Here is a 17,384-nt window from a genome sequence, read left to right on the forward strand (position 1 = left end):
TAAGTCTTTAATTTTTTTAAAATATAGGCACATGGATCCCTCAGTTTATTTGGATCTGTCTGCATAAAAATTACACGTGAGATAATTTTTTTAGTTTTTTGACTTATAAAAAGTAATAGTATTAATGTCTGATACAATTTTTAAAATTAAATTATAATATTTTAAAAAGTTATTTAGAAGTTTGTAGAGAAGTTTAAAAAAATAATTTTTTTCATAATACTACTATTTTTTATCACATTTTTTTTAAAATAAATCTTTTTAGAACTAAAAATTCAAAAACAAAATAACTTATTTATAAATAATTTTTAATATATTTATTATTTAATCTATCTTTTCAAAAAAAAAGCTTAATTAAACTGTTTATCTAAACTATACCTAAAAAGTCAAAAAATACTTTTTTGGTGAAAGCTCACTTGCATGTGAAATTGATAGTATTAGATGATTTGACAGATTTTATTAGATTGTTTTTTATTAATTTTTTATTATCAACTTTATATAAAAACAACTACATACATAATTTTATCCAATTTTTTAGAAAAAAAATAAAATAAAATCTATAATTATTGTATATTTATATATAAATATATGTATAATTTATTTTATTTTAATATATATTTATATTAATTATTAATTTTATATATTTATATATTTTAATGTGTGATTTATATTAATGACTGATTTTCATATTTTGATGTGTATTTTAGACCTATTTTATTTTATGTGTATTTTTAACATGGTTGAAATAAATTACGAGTGAGTTATGTGTTTGTGTTGGAATTGGATGTAGATTCTCTCTAAGTAGAATTCAAATAAGATTGCAATACTAGTGAAGTAGATTAGTTGTGAAGTGTCATTTTCATTAAATGTTGAAAATTAATGTATGGATTTAATTTCATGAACAAAATAAAATGTGTACTAAAGATATACATTAAATCAATAAATTTGATTTTGATGTACTGATATTTTACCTAATTATTTTGTGTTTTTTTTATTATTTCTTAACACTAATTAGCAAACTTCTAAATTCTCCACATACAATGAATTTTTTTATAAGGAAAAATAGAATTTACTAGTATGTGTGTGTGGAATAAAGATTCAAAAGATGGAGAAAAAGATAAAGCAATCTTAGTGAAGATAGATAAAGTTAAACTTTGTATTTTGTTTTTTTTTTTCTTTCCTAACTATCTTTTCCTTTTATATTTTTTTTTTTTGCAAATTACACTACTGTATTTATGCATTAATACTTCAACAAGAAATGATTATGCGTCTTAAATAGTTTTCCTAATTATCTTTTTAATTTCTAAATAATAAAAATGATATCTTTAACATTTTTATATTTTTAAAATAAATATATCTTTAAACTTTTTCTTATTTAAAAATTATAAACATAATTAAAAATAAAGTATTACTCTAATCATTACTCATACTTCAACTATATTACTATATATATTCATTTGTACATCAATTCAATTCTTTTAAATCTTTTAATTATCCAACCACGTTTAGGCCTAGTTCTTATTATCCCCACCTCCCATTATGGATGAGATTATTAATGCAAATAATGGCAATTATGTCACGCAACTTTTGCCATATTATATGCCTGTTTTTTTGTGAAAAAATCAACCTTCTTTTGTATACACACAATTATTGTGACATAGTTTGTTCAGAGTCCAAATAGGTAAAATAAAAAGAAAAAAATTAAAGAGTAAAGTATTGTTTTTGTCTCCAACATTTAGGATAAATTTCAAAGTTGTCCTTAATATTTGAATCGTTCTATTTAAGTCACTAACGTTTTAAAATTGACTTAATGTTGTCCTACTGTTAGAAATCTGTTAACATAATTGACGGCAGGACAAAATTGAGACAATTTTGAAACCTTAGGTACTTAAATAGGACGAATACGTTGGGGACAAAAATGATACATATAAATAAATTTTAATTTTATCCTTCAATAATATCAATTTTTTACGATACATGGTTATTCAATTATTTTTTAATCACATCTAAGTAAATTATATTTAATCACATTGATTTTATTCTAAATAAATTTATTTTTTTATAATTTTACTCTTAAAAATGTTTACTCACCATAAAATATTTGTAGAATAATTAATACATAAACTTGTGAGAAAAAAATAATACATATACAATAAGGTAATGTGATTCTAGTCATTTTACAAACATTTTATGATGAGTAAAAATCTTTAAAAGTACAATTATAAAAAAATTAATTAATTTAGAATTAAAGTAATGTAATTAAGTGTAATTTACTTAAATATGGTTAAAAAATAATTGAATAACTATGTAACTTAAAAAATTGATATTAGTAAAGGATAAAATTAAAATTTTTTTATGTATCGTTTTTTTTCCCAACGTTTTAGTCCTATTTAGATCCCTAACGTTTCAAAATTGTCTCAATTTTGTCCCGCCGTCAATTCCGTTAACAATCCCTAACGACAGAATAACATTGAGTCAATTTTGAAACGGTAGGGAGTTAAATTGGACGATTTAAATATTAGGTACAACTTTAAAATTAATTCCAAACGTTGCGGACAAAAATGATACTTTACTCAAAATTAAATAAATAAACATTATTTGGTTGGTATTGTTAGACAAAAAAATTCATTTTAATTACATCATCACGAATTTTTCACAGAAGGGAACAGGCAGGAATAGCATAAATTCATCATAATATATGCATGCATGCACATGAAAATATTGAAGGGATTAATTGAATGTAGAATATTATTATTGTTATTCTCTCTATATGCATGCACATGTACATGAACATTAATTGAATCCGGTAGAAATTAGTTCTATTTGGATTTGTTTTTGGTTATTATTTGTTAGTAGATGTTAATAAAATCTAAAATATTTTTTGTATATCTTGTATGATTTTTCACCGTAAAATCTTTTTGTCGCATATTTCATTTAGGTCTAATCTAAAAATTATGTGATGAAAAGTAATATTATTTAGCTTTATCAATTGAAAACTTAAATTAAACAAACAAATTATAATAAGTTGTTATATTATCTAAATTACAGAGGAAATTATCTTATGGTTATTTAAAAATCAAAAGGCATCAGATCATGTGTGTAATATGGTCAAATTAGGTCAACTTAATTTTGACCAAAAAAAAAAAAACACACTAAAATATTAATATGTAGGAGTGTTTGTAAACAGCCACTGTCAAGAAATGCATAATTTATGATATGATATGATTAACGTGACCATTGTTTAACTTGTTCTATTTAAAATTTAAATTAATATAATATTAAAACCGTTATATATAAATTTAATATATAAAATATATATTAGTCCACAAGAAATATAATTTTCTAAGCTAGCCACCTAAGGTTGGACACTTTTATCGGCAAGAATATTATTTGGCCACCTAGATTCGTATTTATGAAAATTAAAGATAAAGAAAATATGATAAATAAATAATAGTGAATATTAAAATTTAATTAATGATTACTATGTATTTAAATATCCGAATATATATATATATATATATATATATATATATATATATATATATATATATATATATATATATATATATATATATATATATATATATATATCTCATAGGACCCACTTCCCCTTTAACTCAAAGAAATAATGTAGTTCAGTTCTGCCAGCTGAATCAACAGTAAAAAACAACACTCCAACCCCACCACACAATTAATTAGTGATATACGCATAATTTATACTAATTAATGTTAAACTAATAGGAATCACATACACATGCATATGCATGATTATTATTGAATTTAAGCATCATTAAGCTAAACCATTAGATATGTCAACAAAGGTGGGTGTACTTTGTACCAATTCCTTATTTTATATTGGAAATTTTGTTATCATATAAACTTCATGTAGATTTAAAGTCAATTCTTCTACGCTGGTATATAGTAATTAAATAAAATAATGTTCACAATTAATTAATTAATTAATTGGCACTTATATATTGGTACCTTACTTAATAGTCCAATATATAAGACTTATGTCATTTGGATAATAATATATATTAGATACTAATCCCTTATGCTGCGTTTGTTTATAAAAACAGGACACTGAGATATGAACACAGAGACACAAAATTATATTTGATAAAAAAGATATGGACAGAGACAATATATCCAAAGACATTGAATTAGTATATTTTGTATTCATTCTGACAGGAAGTATATAAGAACATTAACAAGGGACACAACTTATTTTTCATTCTTTTTTTTCATTATTTTTGTTAATTTTTCATAATTATATTTTTTTATTATTATATTTTTTATCTCAAAATTTTTGAATGAAAAAATTAGAATAAATTAGATTTTCATAATTTATTCTAGTTTATCACCAAACAGAATATAAAAACACAAAATTTTGTATTTTCTGTCTATCAGTATCTTATCCTATCCTGTTCTCAGAACGCAGCCTTAGTGCTACTCAATCATGTTCAATTCATTCTTCAGCAAGATTAAAAAATTAAAAAGGAGAATATGTTATAACACTAATGTTAAAAGAGACCGAAAAAATTAAAATTTATTTTATTTATTATTTATTAATTATTATTAAAATTAATAAATATTAAATAAGATAAATTTTATTTATTTTTGGTTAATTTTTTTTTGTTACAAAATATTTTCGAGGTTATAATATATGGTCGGTGTATGTAGGGTAAAATTAATTAAGATAAAGATATCATTCTTCTTTATTGTTTTCTCCATGCATTATTATTATTATTATTATTATTATTATTATTATTATTATTATTATTATTATTATTATAATAAAGATAGATGTCCTTTTTACCTTTTTTTTTTTTAACTTTCCTTGCTTCCACAAAATTTTGAATTAAAGTATCAAAACCTAGGGGCTCGACAAACATGATAATAATAAGCATATATATATTTACCACTAGATGCTCATATAATTATTTAGAAAAGTTTAATGAATAAACACCACTACTTTTGCTTTTGTCATGAGATGCTTATAAGATTGAGGTTCTGATTTGGTGGAAAAAAATGAAATAATAATAACTATCTAAGTTTCAAATTCAAGAGTATTATACCCTTTGAATTCCCCTTCATAAAAATGAACTTTCAAATTTCAATATATATTGATTACGTGAGAGAGACACATAAGTAGCATTCTTATGTGTCATATATAGTTTTTGTTTTTTATTAATCGAAACGAAATCAAACTTATATTTCATTTTGTTTGTTTATGAATCTTTAATAATTTAACCTACATAACAATCAATATGACGTGTCATGATTTCAATCTTATGGACCATAGCCATAAAAACATTAGCCACCATCACCAATATTCAATGTATTTTCATGATAAGGAAATCGCATAGCCACGATAGTTGAGATGTCAAGGCGTCATGAATGCTATGTTTTAGTCATTTTCCCAATTCCCTAATGTAAATGGATATCATCTAAGTTTGGTAAACTACTTACTATAGATATAAATAAATATTATTTTTTTTATGATGATATACTTGAATTGGAGAAGATATTTTAGACTAAAAGGTAAAAACTAATTTATAAATTTAAATTTTATTTAAAAAAAATGTTGTTAACCAATGCTACATATATAAGACGAAATTTGAAGAATCTTATTCGAATTTTTGATATTTGACCCATTTAAATTAATTAATTAGAGAAATTTTTTTAACATTTTCATATTTTGACACAACTATATATTCTAAGTTTGTAAGAGGGAAGCTTTTGATTGGAAGAGATATAAATATGGGAGCTACAACAAGTATCTCTTAAATCATAAAGTTAGTTATTCATAATGGATATGGAAGTGAAGCAAAATGATGTAATTAAAAAGATGGGAAATTCAAAGAATGAATGAATGTGTATAACCTTAGCCTTTTACACTCCCAAGGTTGAGAATGAGATAGTGGACAAGTGGACCTGAATGTGGATGATTTTATGGTTTTCTAAGGTAAAGTTACAATATGTTATGATATGATATGATATGATTCAGTTAGTCAACAAAAGGAAAGTAGGTTTTTATATTGTGGCAGTGAGGATAAAGACACTCTTGCCAACTAGCCAGCCATCAACAAAGCCAACTTGGAAGGGGATAAAAAAATGAACAGTTTGAAATTGTATTTTGTTTAGGTACAAGACTGGTCAAAAGATAGTGGAGAAAGGAAGATACCTATCAAGGATAGTTTCTTCATTTAAAAAGAAAAAGAAAAAAAGAAAAAAAATATTTTTGTTAATAAAAAATGCTAATGGAGGAGGTGAAGCCCTCGTCCAAAGTCATGGGAGCAAAGTCACCAAAATAAAAATAAAAAAAAGTCATGGGACCACGTGAATTTTTTTATTATCATATGGTCTATCTAATATCTATTTACTTTACTACTCTTCACAAAAATATTAGATAAATAAGTATTTTTAAATTCCAATCCATTCTTTAAGAAGTTATTATTTCTAAATAATAAAAATACAAACAATATAAAATCAAACACAAAACATGAAAAGAGTGTTGAGAGGGAAAAAAGGGAGAGAAGTAGACTGAATTAAAAGAAAAAAAGAAGCCAGAGTGAAGAAGCTAAATGATCTTTTTTAAATAAAATATTTATTTTAAATAACACAAATTTTAAATATTGAGAGTTAGCAAATATATTTATTAGGTCCAAAGGTTATTAGTTAATACAGTAACAAATAACTATTCAGTCATTTCATTTAACACTTGAACTATTAATCTGCTTTCCGAATAAGATGTTTACTCGTAGTTCACTTGTTTCTTCCAGAAACTCTCACCTCATAAAATTATTGACATCGGTTATTTGATTACCCAAATAATTGTGCTTGATAGTGACCAGTGACCACATTACCAGCCATCCCTAACTTTAGCAGCCAGTAATAAATAAATTAAATTTAAACATATGGAATGCAATGTGGAAAAGAAACATTTCATTGTCAAACCTCAATTTTAAATTGCTAATAGCCTAATACTCTCTTCCATTTGTCAAACAGCTCCAAGACCCATTTCTGATTTTTCTTCCTCTGAAGTTTAGAAGAAACTACAAGTCCAACTCAGATGGAAGGAAAGGTGTCTCTTTATCTCTTCCTTTATTCTAAATAATGTTGTTGTTTAAATAGTTAAAAGTAGATGTCTATTAAAATAAAGCTACAAGGTCCCAAACAGAAATTAGGATTAAACAATGACTTTGAAGATGCAGTAATAAAACTATAGAAAATCTCCACGCAGATAGTACTTCATGATACATGCAGCAAAAAGGAAACATAATTTTTAATGTTGAAGGTTTTGATTCAAAGTAAGCAAGATCAAACATATAGTAACACCCACCACCTAGTATTCAATGCCACCCCAAAAAAATGTCGGCAGAATAAGTTGGAGAACCTACCAAATTAAAAAAAAGCCTAAACCATGATGCTGACTGGTCCAGTTACCTCTCAAGTAGCATAACCAATTCACAGTGTTGAGTATGTGGAAAAAGATCAACAGCCATGGCTTTTACAGGGTGGAAGGCCTCTGAGATGGGCATAGACTTGGCTCTATGCCTTGCTAGACCAGCACTGCTCATGTTTCTCCATCCTCTGTTGTCTTTATTTCCTTTCTCGATTTTTATGGGAGATGGAGTGCAAAGCTCAATAGCATTTGCCACCAAAGTTTCAGGATTACAGGATATGTAACTGCATTTAAAGGTGCATAATTAGGTTACATGGAGAAATAGATGTTAATTGAATAAGAATATGGTATATTTCAGAACAGTAACTCACACGAGCCTGCGGAGGCGTGAATGAGTTCTCAAAACTTTAAGCACCTGCAATTCACAATTTGAATGTCAGAAATTCAAATATTAAGTGAATAGATCAAGCAACATATGATTATAATCAGTTGCAATATAAACAGAGATGGATGGAACAATAGAGTATGGCTCTTACAGTGGGATGAAGTCCTGCACGTGGAGGATCAACAATGGCGACGACATTCTTAAAGTGTTGTGCGGAAGTATTAGGACCTTCAGAGCTATTTTGTGCAGAAGTATTCCCGTTTTCAGAACCGCTACAATTCTGAACCTCACTTCCAACTTCTGCGTTGCTATTTTCGGAACTTTGAACATTCTCAGGCTCTTGGAGATCACCACACTCAGAAATATCATTGCTACTTTCAGCGATTTTAGGGTCATCAACTTGTTCCTTAGGCACATTTAGGTATTCCTTCAACAGAGATCCCATCACGTCCTCTGCCTGTTTCCTCATATAAATGCCAGCATGCAAAAGTAGCAATGTTATTACAAGTCAACAATAACATCAAACATAAAATTTTTCCATCAGAAAATAGAATTTGTCAGTACTAAGAAATGAAATACCCTCCATAATTCCAAGTTTCCAACCTTATTTCTAGCAGCCATGAGATATTATCAGGATTTTAAAATCGAGGATCCTGATCTTACCTTTGAACATATAAATTTGCAATTTTTTATGCCATTAATCTCAGCATTCCTATGAGCATCAGCTACAGCAGAAGCATTCATTTCAATGCCAATCACCTGGAAGAAATCAAGCACAAATGAGGCTCAAACAAATCAACAAAAATAGGGAACTTCAAAAATAAGGTCTTAATTCATATACTAGATTTAGAAAACCAGGTCTAGTATGAATATATTGTTTACCCTCAGCAAAAGCAATCACTACAAAGTAAGAAAGAAAGTAATTTAAATGATGATTATTACCATACCAACTCGATGTGCTAATGTTAGACCAATGGTTCCTGTCCCACAGCATATATCAAACAACAATGTATCAGGACCTAAGCATGCCCAATCTCCAGCAAGTGAGTATAACTTCTCAGCTGCAAGAGTGTTGACCTGCAGTAGAAGTAGACTCAAAATTCCATCTAGAAGAAACATACCACCAGAAAAAAGAAATCTTCACAAGAATTCAGAGCAAAACAAATTAAACAAGGATTTCCATCCCAACCTGAAAAAATGCTGTTGGAGATATAGAGAAACGGAGATTGCTTATATAATCATGGATTCTTACATCCATGGCATCTGCGTTTTCATCCATCTCAAGGTCACCTGTTTTACGGATGGGAAGCAAACGCAGTGGTGCATCAGCTGGTGCTACATTGGATATTCCTTGGTGATCCTACATGTAAAACCAATTATCACATCAGAACAGTTTTGGAAGAAAAAATTATCTAATCTACTGATGCTCAGATAGAGAGAACATATATACTACTATCTAGCAAACAATGAAACAGAAACACCATGGATATGCATATGTAGTCAATATTTATCAATGTCTGACAGTAGAAACTTGGGAAGGGCTACTACCTGTACAACCAGAGCTGTGAGAGGCAACGTTGGACCATGTGAAGTAGCTCCCACAGCAAATGCCTGAGCAAGCCTCTTAAATTCACCAGATACTTTTGTGTCATCAAAACCAGCAGTAGAAACCTATAATCAAGGCAAGAAGCTATGGTTGGCATTTTTATTCTAAAAAGATATGGAAAAAAAGCAGGTTACTTATACCATAACCTTCATGTAACCAGGGTTCTTGTTTCACATGTCGATTGTGGACAAAGAAACTATCACTATCCCCAGCCCCCACAAAGGATGAATACCAACATCATTTTTATGAGGAGATAGAAACTAACCTGCACAATTAGCATGACCTCTGCAATACTACCAAAACTTTCAGCATCAGCAACATTCCCATTTGTCCTCCCCTCTCGAACCTTGAGAGAAACACGAAAATTAGTTAGCTTTTATAAGTTAAATAATTAATTATAAAATCAGATATTCAGACCACATTGGAAAATAATAAGTAACATCGACATAAGATTATCAACATGAACTCCGGCAAATTATACCGTCAATTGACGCCAAAATCCGGAATTTTTAAATCTGTTCCAGACTGGTAAATCAGATTGCTGCAGAAATTCCTGAAAGATAGTAGCATATTTGCCAGCAATTGTAGAAACATTGGGGCAGTCCACTGCTTCTTCAACTGCAGTTACACCCTCCCTGTAATAATATATTAGCATATAACTCATAAGCAAAGCACTACACAAACAAAAAAAAATACACAAATAAAATATTACCTGAAGTTTCCAAGCATGAAGCCAACTGTAACTTTGCCTTCAAGAGAATAACCAACTGAAAATTCACACTTGTTACGATATCCATTTACAATAGGTGATGCAATAATACCCTCTAGGTTGCACGGAAGACCACCTGCAAAAGGGAGAGCAAGAAAAGGAAAACAGAAAACAGATGAGCCATTAATATTTACACTGCAGTATGCATCTTTATATATTTTCTATATAATCCATCTTTCTTCTAAGCGAAATCTTTGGGGATTGTATCAACTTATGAAGAAAACATCATTGTTATATACTCCTATTTTTCCAGAATAACACCTTCATCCAACCTTGAACTCCAGAACTAGAAATGAAAATTGTTCTTGCATATTTGGAGGTAATTTCAGAGACAAACTGTACCTATTTCCCTAGACTTGACAATCCAGTCAGGGAAAGAAACACCATTTGGACAAGCTTTGCGAGCATTTCTAGTCTGCCACCAAAACATTTAAATTAAAAAAGGGGGTTCAAAGTACAACTGATAAAACTATAATGACAAACTAGAAATAATCATGATTTACAAGTTTTTTGAGCATGTGCATGATAGAGTTCTTTTTCTGCTCCAGCTGATCAGCATAAGCCATATGAGCTAGAGGAGTCACTACATCTCGCAAATTCTTTGTCTTTGACAATGAACCATTGGCTGCCAAATTATCACTGTTAGCTCCAGCTTCCACCGTCACATTTGGATCGACATTGACCCCCGCATTCTCCTCATCCAATGTAGCAACTGAACCAGCATTGGAGTTACTGTTCTTTTCAAACGATCTAGGAATAACATCTGCAACCTTCAATCTTTTATTCCCAATCGATTTTCCTTCTAGATCCTATCAAATTGATAGATTCCAACATTACCAGTAGCCGGTTTGATTCTTACATACCAAGGAATCAATAAAAAGTAAAATGATCACAGTTCATAAACTCATAACTACCTTTGATGAACTCTGCATTTGTTCTTCATCTTCAAAACTAACGAAACCTACCATCATGCCTTTCTTCTTCTTTGCATGCTTAAATCGTATACCCTGGAAACCGAAGCATAAAAACATAATCAAATGCTTCACTACGCAAAATATCAAAGTTCTAACTCCTAACTAAGAAAAATTGTTGAAGTGAATTCTTCACCGCATCATTGAGAAAACTCCTCAGATTATCAGAGCACCACTTCCTCGGCAAATGCACCAAGCACTTGCTAAGCGCGTGGTTGGATCCGCCGGAACCGCCGTTTTCTTCATCGCCACCATCGTCGTCGTCAACGACTGCCTCAGTCATCATCACTTCCTCGGAAACGCCGCACCTCTCGCCGTTCTCGGACTTCAGCGCCTTCTTCGCTCGCTCCGACGTCGGGTCCCACGTGTTGTCAGGCCGAATGCGAAGCTCCTCCTCGCCGTGCGCGAAGCGGCACGCGGTTCCGTGGCTGCAGGAGTTGCCATGGCGCCTGAAGTAGGAACAGAGGCTGGTCTTCCACAGCGGATGGAGCGAACGATCTTCGCCGCTGGCGCCGGAGCCGCCGTCAACGCTTTCTCCAGCTTCGTCGTCGTCCCTCTTGCGTTTCTCCCCTGCAACGACGTCGCTTTGATGTTCAGCTTCAGGGATCTGATTTTCAGGTTCGTTCGTAGCCGTTAGATTCGATTGGATGATGGAATCTTGACCGTTGGTTGGGCTTAGGGTTTTAGAAGGGGAGAGTTCAGTGTTAGTTTCCTCCATTCTTTCCAGCGGTGTGTTTGCGAAGGTGATGGTAACTGTCTTCTTTTCTTTGGGTCCAAATCATAACTGTCTTCCAAGTTCCGTAACTGCCTCTGTTTTTTTTTTTCAGTCACTGGTCAACTCATTTGGGCCGTTCACCAGGTCAGCCCATCATAAATCCTCAAAAGCCCATTATCAAAGACAAAAAAGCCTGTATCCACTCCTTGGAATTTCACTAATAAGTAAGCATTGCTTTCTTCGAAAATGTTCATTATATTATGACTTCTATTTTCAACCATGCTTTATGGATATAAAAATTTAGCCATAAGTTATTATTGCATAAAGATACATATTTGATAGTGATTAAAAATCTTAAAAAGTATTTGATTATTCTGATGATTGATTACTTTGTTAGAAAAATATGTAAAATAATACATATAAATATACAGAAGTATAAACCAACTTAGGTTGGTTGAATGATAACTCACTCGTTTATTTAAATAAATGTCAGAAGTTAAATGAATTAATTCTTAACCTGTGGAATTAAAGATATTATGGAAAATAAAAAAAATACAAATATACAATAAGGTAAAAACTCAGGTAAAGTCGACTTCACGTAAAGTTGATATCTGAGAATCGTTAGATGAAAATTTAGTCAAATCATCTAACGGCGGCTCTCAGATATCAACTTCATGTAAAGTCGACTGCACTTGAGTTTCCAATGTATAATAATAGCTGATTTTTTATGTTAGTGAAGAATTTTTATTTTTTACATCAAAAGAAAAAGCTAATTAGATATTAAAAGCTGAACCAAGTGAAATGCTACTCGTAGTAGTAGATTAAAGAATTTAGTTAAATAATAAAAAGCTTAAATTTGTCATTAATTCCTCGAAATACAAACACTTTTGGATTTTGTATCTCATTTTTTGCAATATAGGGAATAGATGCATTATAGCCTAATGACTGGTGCAAAGGAATTCTAAATCACATTGGAGGCTGTCACCAATCACCAATGCATTCCCAACAACATGGTTAACACTTGGCAGAATAAGCTTTGCTCAAATTGAATGAAAAGATAGATTTCATTCTCAACATAACTAACAAAAGTGAAAAAGATGGATCCTAACTATAACAATAGCAACACACAAAAGTCATCTAGTTTATTTATTATATGGTTATGTAGGTATGTATATACTATATTATCTTATTAACCCAGAAACATTTGATTTTGTCATAAAGAATTTAGAAGCAGACAAGTGGGTAGATAATAGGCAAATAACATTGATATAAATAAAGTAGGCATTGCATGGAGCCCCCTCTGATGAATCATAATTCATAAACATGTTAGTTAAAGCCTTGCATAGACTCTAGGTAAAACGATTGATGAAGAGTATGTATATACTACTATTATAATACACCAACAACTAAAGATAATGGAAGTGAAACATTAAATATTGGGTTACAAAAATAGTTGGTAAAGCAGGCTAATAGGGTGATAAAAGAAAAAGAATGGTCCCAAGAGCATTCTCTGTTTAATCTATCATGATTAATGATGAGAATCATTTCTGGGTCAACTTGCACAAAGGAAAATGCAAACAATATCTAAATTCAGGAATTACAGCTGGAAATGTGGACAAGACAAGGTGTATAACATCATAGATTAGTGGACATAAATTTTTGACAAGTTTAACATACATTGCAAGACTAAAAGAAGCAGCAAAGAATGAGCATCAAAGCATTAAACAGTGAAACTCCCTTGTTTTTATTGGTTTACATAAGTTGGATAGCAGAACATATCTGTGTAAGCCTACTCAGTAATCTCATCAAAAGCAGATAAGCAGATAAAAATTATGGACCGTGAAAGTAAGAAACACATCCAAATAAACCATGTTAAAAAAGAAAAGAACCCGAAATTCTCATCTAGGGAAAGCTACCCCATCAACAATTAACTTAGTAAATGAGATGAATGAACATAGAAGAACCCCCTTCAAAGCTAAGTTACCCGCACCACGGTGGAGTCAATCTAGACGCATCTCCCCGGACCAACCCATAACGGCGCAATTGTACACAAACACTCCAACGTGCTCCTTCACGCCAAGTACCTGCCAATCGATGGTTCCATTGCTGACACCTGTTTTAGGACACCATGAATTCAGTACAACAGCTTCGCCTTCTGGACCTCTTTGTCCGCCAACGACAAGAAGTTTCTCTCCACAAGCTTTGAAAGCCAGGCCCCATCCGTTCGAAGAATCGGCCCGAACTGGAAGTCTTCCCAATTCGCTCCATGAATTACTGTCCTTGTCGTATTTCTTCACCATGTTGGTTAGATGCTCAACTGCATACAATTGATTATCCACGACCGCCACAAGTGGAGGTGCTTGAGCAGCCCCATTGACATACGGATACATGCCCTCGATTTTCCGCCAACTTCTCGTCTTAAGATTATACTCCTCCCCACAAGTCAATGAAGCAGTAGGACTCGACATTCCACCAATCACGTAGAATTTGTCGTCCATAAAGAAACCAGAGCACAATCTACGCGGCGTATGCATGTGTGGTAACAACTCCCATGTACCTGATGAAGAGTCATACAACTCAGCAGAATCTAGAACAGTTCCATACCTATCGCTTCCACCAGCAACGATAGCAATCGAACCAAGACTGCCAGATCCGAACAAACAGCGAGGTCGGTTCATACCCTCACACTTCACCCATTCACGACAAACCAAGCTATACTTCCAAATGGCAAAATCCATCAATTCACGGCCGAAAACCAACAGCTCACTGCCCACAGCCAAGGACTCCTTGTCTGCGTGGTTAAAACACTCGTCGCAAGGTATCCTAGGTAGCACTACCCACCTATTTCTCTTAGGATCAAATGCCTCCCACCCTCTCGGATCGCAAACTAAATAAACCAAATGCTCCAACTCCACAATTCCCAATTTCTTCCTCAACTCAGATAAATAGCCACTCTTAATCAGCAAGTTGTACCTCTTATTTATGCATGATAGCGAAGTATAATCAGATCTACAAACCCAAGCAAGGCAATTAAGCGCAACATCGTCAATAAGACCAGGGAGAAGCGAATCACTTGGTCCATTCCTAGAAAAACCATCATTCACTCCTTCCCTTGAATCCATCCTCACAAAGCTACTCACTTTCTCATCATCCTCTTGTATGGAAGAATCAGACCGTAATTTCTTTGTCATGTTAACAACTCTTCACTGTTTCCAAACCAAAAACTGCACAATTCCTTCACATGCAGCTTATACCCAAATCCCAATATGGGCATGCCACTAATCTCTATCTCTTTATTCTTTCCATCAATTTCAGAAACTCCATTTTAGAATATGTAATCACCTTATGCTAAAAAAAATCATCCCTTTCAGGGTCTTCACCCAATTTGCACGTTAACTGGAAAACCATAACCTCATATAAAAATAGGAACTAAAATGCAAAAATAAACAAATAAATAAAATAGCAACAAAAACAAATCAATAAGCAATATAAATACCAGAAAATCAGCAATATTCTTTATTCCTTTTTTTTTCTGAATTTCCAGCTAAAGGGGCAGAATCATCTGCAAATTCATAACAGCAACAACAACAAAGTGAACCAATTTGCATGCAAAGGCAAAACATCCCAAAAAAAATAAAAATAAAAAAATCAAACTTTGATATAAAGGGCAAGCTCTGATCCAATTGAAGAATAAAAAAAACAAGTCCGGAACCAAAAAAGACGAATTTCCAAAAACAATTAACAGAGAGATAAGAAAAATTTAAAAATAAAAATAGCGTGCGAGGTACCTGGAAATGAAAGAAAAGGAGCGGATCTAAGGTAGGGTGGAACCGCCGCATGATTCCGACGGAATTGGGGCGCCGTCAAAACATGATTTTTTGGCCGGAAACCGGCGAAGGAGGATGTGAGAGAAAAAGGGAAGAAAGTGATGTGATGGAAGAGAGAGAAAGAGAGAGAGAGAGAGTTTGATACTAAACTTGACTTACTAGAAACTAATAATAATAAGTAGAAAATTGAGAAATAATAATATAAGAGTGATTTATAATAAATAATCTAATTTCTCAAAATGGTGCTTATTGTTGTTGTTGCCCTCACCCTACGTTTTAGGGTATTCCACACTTTCACTTTTCTTTTTCTCTTTTGGAATATGGATTTACTCTAATAAGAAAAATAAATTCTTTTTAGACATAGTCCACTTCCTATTTAGATTTAAATATTTTGGGATTTGTCAAGTTATTCCTTTCTTTATATAAAGTTGACCACTTCTAAGAAAACAAAATATATGGAATTAACTTATAGTTAATCAATATTAAATAATTTTAAAATATAAATTTAAAATTTAAAATTTAGAATTAAGAGTTTATGATTTAAGATTTAAATTTAAAATATTTTTTAAATAAGTTATATTAGTGAAAAAAATACCAAATATTACTCTATACAAAAATAAGAATTAACATACTTATATATATTATATTAAATAATTCAGTAAAACATGTTAAATTATTTATTATATAAAATATTATTAAGTATTAACTTTATATAAAAATAATTAGTACCTTCTTATGAGTTTTGACCTTAAAGATATTGGTAGTTTTTATTGAAATACAAAAATATTACGTATATATAAAAAATTAACTACTAAATTATTTATCATATATTTATGTTAATTTATATTTTATATTTTAATATATATTTAATACAGGTAACTGATTTGAAAATTGTTTTTTTTTATATACGTTATATAGTTGATTTAATTAATGATTTAGTATTTTTAAAATTTAAAAATAACTAATTTAAATTAACGAGAAAAACATGTTAATTTTTCAACCATACATACTACAAAGGAATTGATATTTTTGTAATTATATAAGGTACTATATTGATTCTCTTAAATTTAATACCTTATATGTAATGATGATGTAAAATGATTTCACACTGTTATTGATTGACAAAAATTTAAGTTATCTATTATTTTGATAGTTAATCACTATAATTTCTGTTTTGCTCATTTTTAACTCAGAATAACTAAAATTGAACTTATAAATCAAAATAATAAGACTTAATTTATAAGAATTATTAGTATTAAACAAATTTAATTATATGAGTATTCACATCTTTTATCATATTAGTGAAAGTGTTTGACTTAATAATTTAGTATGGAATCACATACTAATTCACAAACTCCAAACATTTGATTTAATAATAGTATAAAATCATTCATATTAATAATACAAAATATTTAAACTCAAAAAGCTATATATCATATCTTAATATGTTAAAAAGCAAATAAATACAACCCAAATTATAGATTAACAAACTATATATTTAGCAACACTTCTTATTACTAAAAAATTATTTATGTCTAAATTTTTTTTCCCCATTGGATACCAACATAAACAACACTACAACTTGAAAAATATATTACTATATCTCATTCTAATAAAGTAGATTTAGACAACTATGTGGTGGATAAAAACATATAAAAACCAAAACAGTCACAAGAAAAAACCAAAATACCCACAAACGAAAATCA

General features: G+C 30.5%; 2 protein-coding genes across 2 annotated transcripts; both read right to left on the minus strand.

Annotated features, from left to right (window-relative positions):
- Window positions 1-7,183: 7,183 nt before the first annotated feature.
- Window positions 7,184-11,893, minus strand: LOC130969737 (zinc finger CCCH domain-containing protein 24). The gene is made up of 14 exons (XM_057895599.1): window positions 11,273-11,893; window positions 11,080-11,172; window positions 10,669-10,974; window positions 10,508-10,580; window positions 10,109-10,241; window positions 9,878-10,031; window positions 9,662-9,742; window positions 9,339-9,461; window positions 8,980-9,150; window positions 8,733-8,867; window positions 8,454-8,549; window positions 7,942-8,247; window positions 7,777-7,820; window positions 7,184-7,689 (listed from the first exon to the last, which is right to left on the minus strand). Exons 1-14 carry the CDS (start codon window positions 11,852-11,854, stop codon window positions 7,443-7,445), a joined length of 2,544 nt encoding a protein of 847 aa, XP_057751582.1. The 5' UTR covers window positions 11,855-11,893; the 3' UTR covers window positions 7,184-7,442.
- Window positions 11,894-13,538: 1,645 nt separating this feature from the next.
- On the minus strand, window positions 13,539-15,857 carry LOC130969481 (F-box/kelch-repeat protein At5g60570-like). Its single transcript, XM_057895220.1, has 3 exons — window positions 15,640-15,857; window positions 15,348-15,413; window positions 13,539-15,247 (listed from the first exon to the last, which is right to left on the minus strand). Exon 3 carries the CDS (start codon window positions 15,040-15,042, stop codon window positions 13,852-13,854), a length of 1,191 nt encoding a protein of 396 aa, XP_057751203.1. The 5' UTR covers window positions 15,043-15,247; window positions 15,348-15,413; window positions 15,640-15,857; the 3' UTR covers window positions 13,539-13,851.
- Window positions 15,858-17,384: the final 1,527 nt, after the last annotated feature.

This window comes from Arachis stenosperma, chromosome 3 (genome assembly GCF_014773155.1).
Source record: "Arachis stenosperma cultivar V10309 chromosome 3, arast.V10309.gnm1.PFL2, whole genome shotgun sequence".
Lineage (NCBI taxonomy): Eukaryota > Viridiplantae > Streptophyta > Magnoliopsida > Fabales > Fabaceae > Arachis > Arachis stenosperma.